The 12251-nt window shown below is 36.2% G+C and overlaps 1 protein-coding gene across 1 annotated transcript in view; it reads left to right on the top strand.

Annotated features, from left to right (window-relative positions):
* SLC4A7 (solute carrier family 4 member 7) overlaps nucleotides 1-11931 on the top strand; it is a 93703-nt gene extending 81772 nt beyond the window's left edge. Inside the window, exons 21-26 of the mRNA XM_054273362.1 lie at nucleotides 337-405; nucleotides 850-1023; nucleotides 1381-1512; nucleotides 2319-2410; nucleotides 4163-4270; nucleotides 7479-11931. Coding sequence (XP_054129337.1) covers nucleotides 337-405; nucleotides 850-1023; nucleotides 1381-1512; nucleotides 2319-2410; nucleotides 4163-4270; nucleotides 7479-7560 — 657 coding nt within the window. The 3' untranslated portion in view covers nucleotides 7561-11931. The remainder of the gene's footprint in view (nucleotides 1-336; nucleotides 406-849; nucleotides 1024-1380; nucleotides 1513-2318; nucleotides 2411-4162; nucleotides 4271-7478) is intronic.
* The last annotated feature ends 320 nt before the right edge of the window (nucleotides 11932-12251 follow it).

The raw sequence follows: 12251 nt of genomic DNA, 5'->3' as shown, positions 1-12251 counted from the left end.
GTACAGAATACAGTAGTCTTGATACAGTTCCTGTCAAACAGCAGCATAAAGCAGTATATTTAGCATGAATAGAAATTTTTCTTGCAACCTAGAAAACTGAGTGAGTGAGCAGTCAAGGCAGAACTGCTTTTTTATCCTGATGATAACCTTGTTAGTTCTAGATTTTTTTTTGCTGCTCAATGATACATATGTATTCTTTTAAATAAAGGTCTTCAGATTTCACTTAAGTAAAATATAAAGTAAAAAATAATTTGGTCTGTGCCTTTCACTCATATGGACTGCTCTCTTATGTCATGTTGATTCCACTTTTAACTGTGGGTGTTTTTTCCCCCCTAGTTTATTCCAATGCCAGTTTTGTATGGTGTCTTTCTTTACATGGGAGTATCTTCATTAAAAGGGATTCAGGTAAAGTCTGATTTTAACAAGCAGTTCACTTTTGTTTAACACTGAATGAAAAGGAAGCTGTAACACCCTGCATTATGTGAGCCACAATAAAGTTGTTCCATATTTTCTGAATAGCATATAGGATAATTTCCTGAGTGTCATGTTCAACTATTTGTTCTTACAATATTATGTCTTCACTTGTCAGTTCTTTTTTATTTATTCTTTCAATAGCGTAGCTAAGAAACAAATTTTCTGAAATATTCTGGAATTTTTGATGGGGGGGGGGAGGGGCATTGCCAACCCCTGCAAAACAGCCCACAGTTCCACCCCCTTGAATGTTCACTGCCTTTCATTAGTATTTAATTTGGGATTATATTACATTTCTGTAGTCTCCTAAAAACATTAATTTTCTTCTGGAGAGGCAAAAAATAATTAACTGAAGAATGCTTTTATTTTCCCATGCAGTTTTTTGACCGTATAAAACTGTTTGGAATGCCTGCCAAACATCAACCTGACCTGATTTATCTACGTTATGTGCCACTGTGGAAGGTCCATATCTTTACAGTTGTTCAGCTCACTTGTCTAGTTCTCTTGTGGGTGATCAAAGCCTCTGCAGCTGCTGTTGTTTTCCCTATGATGGTAAGTTTTCTGGTTTGCCAGTTAATAATTTTTATACAAGACTACATGTATTATTCAGAGTCTCTTCAGAAGATGCTTGCTGCCTTTAAGAAAGAAGGAAGTGGGAAAGAAACAAAAAGCCCCTGTAGTACAAGCTGTTCGCTTTTGAAACACAGAGACTTCGCATTTCCTGAAAAGCAATTCAGTTGTGAATAGCTACTGAAAGTGGAAATTATTTACCTTTGGGGTAAGGTGAAATCTGGTACTAGAAAAAAGGGCTTCAGTTACAGATTCTGAGTGTTCTGAAAGTGTGTGTGCTCCTTTTTGTTCATTTGAATAGTTTAATATATAAAGTATTTTTTCCGTGGTTCCCTTTAGGTTCTAGCATTAGTGTTCGTTCGCAAGCTCATGGATTTGTGTTTCACCAAAAAAGATCTTAGCTGGCTTGATGATCTTATGCCAGAAAGTAAAAAGAAGACAGAAGATGATGAAAAGATAAAAGAGAAAGAAGTAAGTGTGAAAACAATCAAACTGAGCATGTTGTAAATTTCTAGGAAATACCTAATGCAATTTAAAATAATACTATGTGACCTGAGCATATGACCTTATATACCAGATACATATTTTGAAATTCTTCACTTACTTAAGAAATTAAATTCTTTACTAGAGGAATAGTTGCTGCTGGTTAAGGAATTAAGTCTCTGTTTCAATTATGCTATTACAAACTATGATTTTTATTTGTGATCAAAATTTTCAAGCAAAGTGGAAAGAAGCAGTTGTTAGCACAAAAATGTTGGGTTTTTTGGTCTTTCATGAGATTAGAAGGAAAGAAAATGGAGAGAAAGGAGAGGGAGAGGGAAGTGGTGAAGTAGGATTTCTTTATTCTGCTTAAATTAGTCACAAAAGTGTTCATAATATCAGGGACATTTTGCTCATGTGTGTTTGTGGAGCTGTCATTTAGTGCAACTACTAGTTACCAAAAATACAGTAATATAGCTTCTGGAACTTATCCATGAAAGTCCTGCCTTTCTGTGCACCACCTAGATGAATTCCTTGCAAAGCTTGTATGTAACACCCTCCTTCCCCAGTCTCCCATGTCCCCTCCCTTAATAAGACACTTCAAGGAGGAAAGGTCATAATCTCTGTCTCCTGCATTCAACTGTGGTATCTACACAGAAGTGCCTTTTACCCTATACCTGTCATATATACCTGTCATATAACTTGAATAAGTTGAGATGATAACTGAATAAGTTGAGATACTACTGTGGTTTCTGCTATGTGAGTAATTTTACAAACTTCTTACTTGGAATTTACAGGAAGCAGAGAGAATGTTTTCAGACCATGACAGTGTACACCTTGCATATGGAGAAGCAAATATAGATTTTCCTGTAAAAACCCTGAAATACAGGTATAAAATGTGTCTGTTTAAAAATTCTTTTATCAGAGCCCAAAATTTGCTTTGTATTAAGTTGGTTGTGTATGAGTTGAAATAATTTTTCCCCAAGCTGGTAACTTAGCCATGATTAGGAAATAGGAATATATATCTCGTGGTGCTACATTAGTATTTTTATACTGCATTGTTCTTTAAAACTGCATCTTAATTATAAATTTACGTGACCATCTTGAACAGATCAGATGACTCAATTTTGACCAGCTGTACTAAAGGTGAAGAAGCATCCTTGGTCAGTTTTGATGGAATATTTGTGTGCTACTGTGCATGAAATACTGAGCATTAAGCAACTAATAGCATCAGTTGAGCCATGTGTTTGCCAGCCACTTGGGTTTTGCAGAAGAAATCTAAGTGTGTAATTATTTGGTTTACCTAAGCAAAAGCTAAAGTCGTAATCTCTGTGGTACAAAAAACCCGTTGTACAGGCAACCTTTTTTACTTTAAAATGTTATTTTCTGAACATAAATATACAAATAGATTCTCTTCCAGAAAAGGAGGCACTGGAATTTCAGTCATGGAAATTCTTTCACCTTTGATAGGCATTTTGCCTCAGTTGGTGTCTCCCTTACTGGGGTTGTATTTAGCTGAGTGGTCAGGTGTTCTCAACTGTTCCAACACGAGTTTAAGATGTGACAGATGCTTACAGGTTTTCTTTTTGTCTCTAATACTAAGGGTTCCTAGGTTAAAAATCTGCCTTCCTGTGGATCTAGGGTAGTACCAGGTATGCCCTGATGAGAGTTGGGAACAGACAGAAATTTGGATTAGACAGATATTTCTGCTGAGTGCTGTTGTCTGTTCAGAGAGCAGGCTTAATCAGACTTAAGCAACTCAAATGAAAATGCTAAAGCTTTTTAAAAAACATTTGAGTTGCTAATTTCTCTCACAGTAGAGCTGTGACTTCATCACCTGTGTGCGTATGTATGTTTTGTATGTATTCTGATGCCTTATATGTCTTGTGGGATCCCTGGGAAGAATGGCTTTGAAAGTTCTTTCTGCCATTTGAAAAACTTAGAGATGACCTGGGATAGATTCTGGAGCTTAAATGTGGAACAGAACAGAAAGCAGACGTACAGGCAGCACCTGAGTCTGCTTCACATAGAACTGTGTGGAGGACAAAAGTGGAAATAGGCTTTAAAATCTTTACATCTGTGAGGGTAAACTTATCTTCTGCAACACTTGGGAGGGGGGTGGTCTGACAAAATAACCTTGCAAAATATCTAATAAGGCTTTTGAGAAAAAAAAGCAAAACTTATCTGTCAAGATAATTGGAATTTCTAGATTTTTAATAGTTTCAAATCTCACTTAAATTTTTGAAATTTTATTAACCTTTGCTCTTTTGCCCTTGATTATTTCCTAGAAGCCACTTAAAGTAATTGATCCATGAAAGTTTAGCACAACAGTGTGATTCAATTCATTATTTCTTGGCATGCAAAATAATTTTCTGAACCTAGGTATGGGTTACCTCTCAAGTTTTCTCAATATCTTACTGGTATCTATGTGAAAAACTGTTTTGAGATGCTATGTCGTTATGGTAGTGCTGGTTAGTTAAATTTTCAGTTTTTTGTTGAAGTATACTTTTAAGAGGTGAACTCAACTTGTGGCTGTGTAAATATTGAAAGAAGGCACAACTGATGTAAATGATGAGTGACAGTAAGTATAATAGTGTTGCAAGGAATTGAATACTAACCTGAAAGTATGTTTGTTCTTTAGCACTGATCCCTCAGTTGTAAACATATCAGACGAAATGGCCAAAACTGCACAGTGGAAGGCTCTTGCCATGAGTACTGAGAATGCCAAAGTAACCAGAGCTAACCTGAGGTAGCTATAATTACTCACACCTTTTCTAACTAATTGTCTTGTGTTTATCAACCATACTTGTATTTATTGAACTATATCTTAAAAAAAAATGTGATCAATGAATCTGAGTTACTGACTTCTTACTTTAGAAGAATTTGAATTTGAGCCTAATTTTTCCTCTTTACTCTGATTTTATCAGTTTCTATAAGGAATTATTTTCTCGCTATTTTATTAATGCATTGTTTTAATTAGTAATTTTAAAATTACTATTTATTTACTTAATACAAGTGTTTATTACTCTGATGAGCTTAGGGTTTCTAAGTACTAGTATGTACATAAGCATGAGAGTGGTTTGATGCTCAATAATACAAATTCCACTGAGAATACAAGGTAAGTCCAGCACTTTCATTGTTGCTTTGTACTGCCCTAGGTTCTGTTTTTGTGGGGGAGTGTGTTGCTTGGATTGCTTTTCCTCAACTCATTTTAAATATCTGAAAATTGAACCTGTCTCAGACCCTATCTTCACTGAAATATACTTCAGTGAAGTACAAGGACAGATCATGAGCCCTCAGTGCTCTGAACTTTCCCTGTAAGCTGACACTTACCTTCTATGCTGGCCAGTAGCCTTTCTTCTCTGTGAGCTCCCCTCAAAGAACAAAGTCTGAGAGTGATGTATCATTCTGCTATTTTATCCTGATTTATTCCCTGTCTAGCTGAATCTGTCTAGGGAAACAAGCCAAGACGTGAGTATTTGTGCAGTATAAATTCCTGAAAGGCTTGTGATTTATAGGAACTTTTATCTGGGGACTGCTCATCATCCATGCCGCTATTGCTTAGCAGTTTTTATGTAGGAATGGGGAGAATGGGCATTTTTGCCTCAGAAAACTAAACCTAAGCAGTCCTGTTGTCTATTGTATGCATCTTCTATTGGTTGATCCTTTTCAGCCAATTCTGTCTGAGGAAGACATATTTGAGAGATACAAAATTGTCAGGTTTTGTATAAAATTACATCTCAGTGAAAGTATTCATCGTGAGGAGGGAGTGTTCATGGTCTGTGCAAGGCTGGAGCATTCCATAGAGAGCATACTCTGTTCATGGCTCTGTCCAAGCCATCTCAGGTCCTGCTGGAAGCACCAGTAGTGACCTAGCACTTGTATACCATCTGTCTATTCACCGCACACATTGCTCCAAACAAGGCATGGAAGTACAGTTTTGGCCAGACAGCAGGTCAACCAAGGGTAAAGGAGACAGAGAAAGAACTTTGAGGTGTTTTGTAAGAGGAAAAGCTTAAGAGACTCATTAGTGCAGGCACCCTTTCCATGAATGTCTAGGCTGAATTGTTTAAACATTTTTAAAATGTTAAACACATATTTAATTAAATAAAATATTTCAATTAATATTTAATTTAATATTAATTAAATTAATTAATTAAAATATTTAAAAATCTTGAGTACCACATGAGTGAGACCATCAAGAAGACAAATTGAAGAGATAAGAGAGTATGTGTGTAAGTACAGCCCCCTTATTTAATAGGTGTTTTCTTCCTTGCTAAATTCTTAGAAGCAGCCCATTACAGAATTTATGGATGATTCTAGTGAATTATCTGATAGTCATTGGGCATATAGGGCTTGAAGAGATACAGGCCTGCATTTCTTTTTCCAGAAGAATGAAAATGTTTAGATTTGGTTTTCAGGCAGTTCTAATTTAGTACAATTTCATCTCTCTCTTTCCTGTTTCCTGAGTAGGTTAAGTTAGTATGGAATTTTATGCAATACTAGCGAATCAGGCTTCTGATCAGTTTGCAGTGTTTTTTATTGTGCTTAGCCTTGCATTCATCATTCCATCTATTGATTATATTTTGCTATAAGACACTTCCCTTTGATTCTATAACATACTCTCCTTGAGCTTAGTACAGTAAAAAATCCATCTTAGTAGGGAACTTGCTAAAACTGCAAATGGAAAATAAGAACCACTGGTGCCAGAACTGGGCTTTTAACAGGCAGTCTCATAGTGCATTAATCTTGAAAATGTTGAAAGGCAGACTTCTTGAGCCTTAACTCGATTGGTTGCTGTTTTGAGGTGTTTGCTATGCTTTCTTTGCATCCTGTTGAGATTCAGAGATGTCACTACTGGTCATTCAAAAGTAATTTCCAGTAAATTACTGATTTTAGTTCTGCTAAGGTTTTTCTGCTTAACTGTCTTCATCTGGTGGTACAGACAGACATTTGATGCTGTGGTAAAAATGGTTCTGTAAGCACTGCTGTTTTCAGATTTATATTCAAATACTAATGCAGTTCAAAAGAGGCATGTTTTTTATAATTCCAGATGACATGTTGTGTGGCTTGGCATGATTTATTAAAAACCATGTATTTTTAAGAAGATCAATTTTTTATTTTTTTATTTTCTTTTTCTGAATTGATTCAGATTGCTTTTTCTTTTTTCCTCAGCCATCTATTGTAGTTTACAGACTGTGCGGTCCCAGCACACTTGTATCTTCTAAGGAGACCCAGAATTTTTCTCTGCATGAATTTCTAATATATTTTTTTCCTTAAAGAGCAACTCTACAGATGTGTCATCTCTTTTGAAATTCATCCTCCCTCTTAGGCTGTTCCATTTCATCTTTTACTGACTTCCAACTACCTTGTGACATTCCTTATTGTCCTTCAGTCAGGCACTGTTCAGTGTCTGTGTCCCTAAGAGTGTCAGTTGTTCAGGTGCCACTTGTCTTTTGGGTCTTCTGCTTCACTTGAATGGAAGTTTCAGGTTACACAGGTTTCTTACTGTCCTCTGCTGTTGTTGGAAGTGAACAGACTGAAATGTCCTCTCATGCTTGTGAACAGATAGTTTCCTGCCCATAAATAAAGATGTATTAGTAATATTGCTTGTTATGTATTTTTGAGTATTTTTACCTAGACAGTTTTGCAGGCTGTATTGGGGATTTGTTTGTTTGTTTTTAAAGAAGTTTTGCATGAACAGTTTCAAATCAATAAAAGCAGTGGAATTGGATATGGTATTTATGAAGGTCATATTGGTGTTTTCTCTCTTTTAAGTTAAGTCACTGTTCCTGTGAATTTTATTTAACAATTACTAAAATGTAATAGAAGTGCCTTATCATAAAAGCATCCTTATGTAAATACTTTCAGGGTTCATTTTGAAGTATAAAACATTTGAAATTTAACCTTTCCTAAAGTGGGCCAGACTTCACATTTTCTTCTTTGTTTTCAAACAGCCCTGAAAAACCAGAAAGTGTGAAAATAGAAGTGGAAAAGTCACCTGTTGTGAGATACGTGGATGCTGAAACATCTTTATAGAACGGAACCAATGGGAATTGCTTGTATTTGTGTGTATATATATATCACTGTAGAATATTTTACCATGGAAGTGTGATTTCCAGTTTAAGGAGCAACATATATTTAATTTCTGCCATTTTTTTGGGCACTGTAGATATGCTTGCATAATGCAAAGATTTTCCCAGCAAATAAGATGAGTGGTAATCACACTTCAGCTATTTATTTTATTGGAAATTTTATTTTCATTTTTAAATAGGAAGACTGTAATGAATGCTTATTATTTTCCATAATCAATATGTGCATAAAAGTTACATCAGCTTTTGCTGATGATTCCTGGTCCACATTGCTTAAAATTTTGCAATACCTCTGTTTATAATGTGCGCCACAGAAGTTTTGTTTTCCATGCAGGCAATTAGTGCTTGTTTTTGCAGGGTATACTTTTTTTGTGGTTTCATAGAACAAATGTTAATGTGCTGTTGACAAGAACTACTGTGTTTTATGTCTCCACTCCATGCTAGTGTTTTCTGGATTCTGTCTCTCTTACTCTACAGGAGTGGCCTAGAGCCCTAAGTCAGGTGGTTAGTTAAGCCTTAAAATGTATCTAAATACCCTGGTGTGCTACTTTCTTTGGTTTTCTGAATTCTCTTGGGTTTTCATTATTGTCCAGTAGCAGTATGAGTGCAGAAATGGCAGTTACAGTCCCAAATCAGTATTTGCCATTCTGGACACTCCATGTTTACACAATATAAATTGGATTTACAGGCAGCAATTGGTCTATAGGAAATTATAAGTACTTACCACGTCAGTACTCTTGAATTCTTTTCTTCCTGTTTTTGCTTACATTTTTTCCCATAGATTTTCAGTGTCTGATTTGCTCAGCTTTAAGATTTTGGAGTATTTCATATCTTCATCAAATATATTTCTTGGTTAATAAATTTTTTAATTTACTGTGTATTTGATTAAATTAGTTGTAGCTCAATTCTGGAATAGGTTTATGATCAGTATTATTTTATGGATTACTAATTGCTTGTGGTATTTGTATGTACAGTTCTGATCCTCTCCATTGTAAAGGGCATATATGGTAGCACACCAACTTATTTTTAAACACATTATTTATTTTAATTAGTATAAATTTCTATCATGTAAGATGAATTGAAAAAATAAATATTCATTTATTAAAGTAAATGGGATTTTTTGGGGACTCCACTGATAAAGATGCAGTCAGTGCATTTATTGTACTTACATTTTCAAGTTCTAGTGTTTAGCATTATAATATTTGAAATAATGAGAATTTTATATATAAATGAAAATCTTGATGACTTACCTGCGCAGTTTCCATTCTTAATATTTCTTTTGCCTTATGCCTTAGTTTTTTTGGCTTTAATTTCCAACAGTATCTCTTTACATTCTGAATTGCCACTAGCCCTTTCTGGATGCATTACAATGGCTTTAATTAGAATCTGTGCTCATTTAATACTAGAAGATGCTGTTTGCTTAATGCTGCTTTTGGTAGAGTTGGGAGTTTTACCATGGACCAAGTGATAAAATTCTCAACGATTGCAAAAGGAGCTGATTCTGGAGGAGGGCAGACTTTATCTGAAAATCCCACTTGAGGTGGAATTTTGGTGCTCTTCAGCCAAGTGTCACCTGTAGAGAAGGTAACTGTATATTACAAAAATAAGGCAATCAGTGGGAATAAATAGAAACATTTTTAAATAGTATTTACATTACATGGACTGTTACTGTTCCCTTTAAATGTAATGCAATTATTTAACATTTTTTTTTCTTTCCTTTTTTTAATTTAACTGAATTCTGAGAAGGCAGTTTAAAGAAAGGAAATCGTAGTGTACAGCAATATGAATAATGGTATCCAAACTGTCATAACAGGCTCAGGTCAGTGGCAAAGCAAGAGAGGTCTGCATTACCAGTTTGAGCAATACTGTGTAATGACCTGCATTCTTAGATAGTAGTGTAGCTTGTGCCTTAGTTTGACTTCATGCTCTTTCAGAAAGTAGCCCATGGTTTCCCTCTGATCAAACTGAGATAACAATGAAACTACAGCAGATGGTTTCTCAAAACTTCATACATTATTTAAAAAAAACCCTAACAACATCCATCTGCATGTCAGTAGTTGACAGCTAAGTACCTCTTGCTCTGAATCAAGGAGGGAAGAGATATTTTGAGGATTTTATGTAGCATCATCCACAGTACAGTACTTCTGTCCTCAGTAGTATTTTTTGCTTCCTGTTCATAGTCCTACAACAGTTTCCAAAGACCCAAAAAATTACTAGAAGCCTCTTGGATTTCTAACTCTTTAATGCTGGAAATCAGGGTTCCATGGTGCTGCACACCTTGTATTTGGCTTCTATTTCAGAAGTTTTGGTCATTATTACAGGAGGTGGATATATTTTGAGTAACATTGAAAGGAAACAAAACCAAAGCCCCACAAGTCTAATCACAGTATTTATTTAATTGTGTAGATATTTTAATCAGTACCAGAAATACCATGACTTGGCAAGCCAGTTTACAGTGACCTTTAGTTTCAGTGTTCTTGGGCAATAGTTATACTTGCACTTTCTTCCCATATGAACAGGAGAAGTTCTGGTATTAAGTACATAAATCCTTGTTGCTAATGTATGGTTAAGTGATTCAGTGGTCATTTTACACCTTCTCTGCTTTAAAGTCACACATAGTATTAGAATAAGACAGCTAAGGATGTAGTTTATTTTATGTAGATGTTTTGCCTTAATGGATGCAAAAGAGCAGTGACAATTGCTGTGCACTGATTTTTTTTTTTTTTCTTTCATAGGGCTTAAGCCCTGTAAAAACTACGCCAATGGATTTCCATTCCAATAGCTAGAGGAAAATAACCAACCCTGCACTTTTTATAGATGCCTTGGTTTCCTGGAATGGAGCTTAGTGCTACTGTGTACCTGGCTGCAGAGCCACCTCAGGAAGTCCCTCTTTTTTTTTTTTTTTCCTTATTTTTCCTTTTTTCTTTTTTTTTTTTTTCTAATTTATTTATAAATATTAATGTTTACATGAAATCTAGGTCTTAATTTTGGCCACTCCATTTAAATTATCATCTAAAAGGTATCACTTAAAATGCAGTTTTGTGTTTAAATTATATTCTAGAAAACTCATTTTCGTATGTATTACAGTGACACGTTTTTCATTCTGTTTACATATGCCCAAGTTAACAACAATTTCCTCCTAGATGAACTTTGCAGCTATAACATCATATTTTATATAATTGTTCCGTGAAATATTCCAAATTGCCAAGTTTGTCGTCATAAAACCTGTCAGGGTAGAACTTGGTGCCCTAATGGCTTTGGGATCTTTTTCAACCAAGTATCTTGGCCATTTTTTCTTCATTTAATGCAAGTTCTCCTGTAAGTTATCATTTGCTTCACCTGCATCTCTTGTCTTTATGCGGTCACTTCCTAATTCGTGCCCTTTGCAAAGGCAGGTTTGACAGGCTGTGAAATATTTCTGTACCAAATGGGTGTCACGTGGCAGAGCCTGCGCTGCTCTAAAGGGTTTGTCTTGTACAAAGGTTCTGGAAATCAGAAAGTGAATGGTTCAGGACTCTCAGTTCACAAATGAAATCTGCCAGGCAAGCGCCACGGCGAGCTTAGTTGTCTTTTTGCTTTCTTATGATTAGTAATGTTTTAATTACTCATCTAGGACAAAATTATCAAGTACGGTAAAACGTGGGAAATACTTGGTTTATACCAACAGTAATTTATTTTATGGCAAATTTCAAGACTGTAGATGCACACGGCTTTGAGTCAGCATAAGTGTAGTGCTATAAATAAAGCAAATTGCTCAGTAAGTTTGTCAATTTTATTTTATAATGTTTTTAGTGAAAACTTCTAGGACTTTGTAGTTGGCATTGAACTTTGCCTAAAGACACTTTCATACTGAATTTAGTATCTGTTGACATTTATTTGGAATAATGAATGAGTTTGAAAATCGATACTTTTCTAAATGATTTTATTGGAAAGACACATTACTTCTTGTATTTTCTTTTCTGTTGTTGCTGATGCTCCTGTGCAAAGGTGTCTTCCAGGTTCAGCTTTTGCAGCTGAACTGCTGTTTTGATTTTAATATTCTTTATTTGAAATGTGATTGCATACTGTATGGTTCGAATTTTTTATGACTGCTTTTCTAATTACAGTGACGTTTTCTTACTTTATAAACAAATCCAAAGCAAATGAAAACATTATTCCAACTGTAGAATCAATATTCAGTTTATACAGAAAACACAACTCTCAGACTTGTTTTTAATGTGATTCAGCCTTTGTGTTGTTTTAATTACTGCTAGAATAAAATTATCTTTTGTAACGTTTCAGAAAGTTGGTAAAAGCAATAAACAATCTCCTGGACTCCTCTGGGGCCGCTTCTGTTTTCATTGTCCGGGGGGCGCTGGGGGCGGGCCCGGCCAGGGCTTCCCCGTGCCCATGGCAACGGCGCCGGGCCGCGCAGTACGGCGGCTCGCGATTGGTCGGCGGGCCAAGAAGAGGGGAGGCGATTGGCTGAGGGGTCCCGTCCCGGCGGAGCGAGCGTCGCCGTGGCCGGGCCGCGGAGCGGGGTGGGGGGAGCGCAGCCGCTGAGGGAGCGCGGGGAGCGGGACGGAGGGACGGGAACACGGGGAGAGGCGGGGCTGGGACGGGAGAGTCCAGGGCAGGGAAGGCGTTGCAATGTCCCCA

The sequence above is a fragment of the Melozone crissalis genome, unplaced genomic scaffold (assembly GCF_028551555.1).
Source record: "Melozone crissalis strain CALT ecotype California unplaced genomic scaffold, PUWL_Pcris_2 ptg000016l_1, whole genome shotgun sequence".
Classification (NCBI taxonomy): domain Eukaryota; kingdom Metazoa; phylum Chordata; class Aves; order Passeriformes; family Passerellidae; genus Melozone; species Melozone crissalis.
The sequence above is the reverse complement of the archived record's forward strand: the minus strand, read 5'-3'. Positions and strand labels throughout refer to the sequence as shown.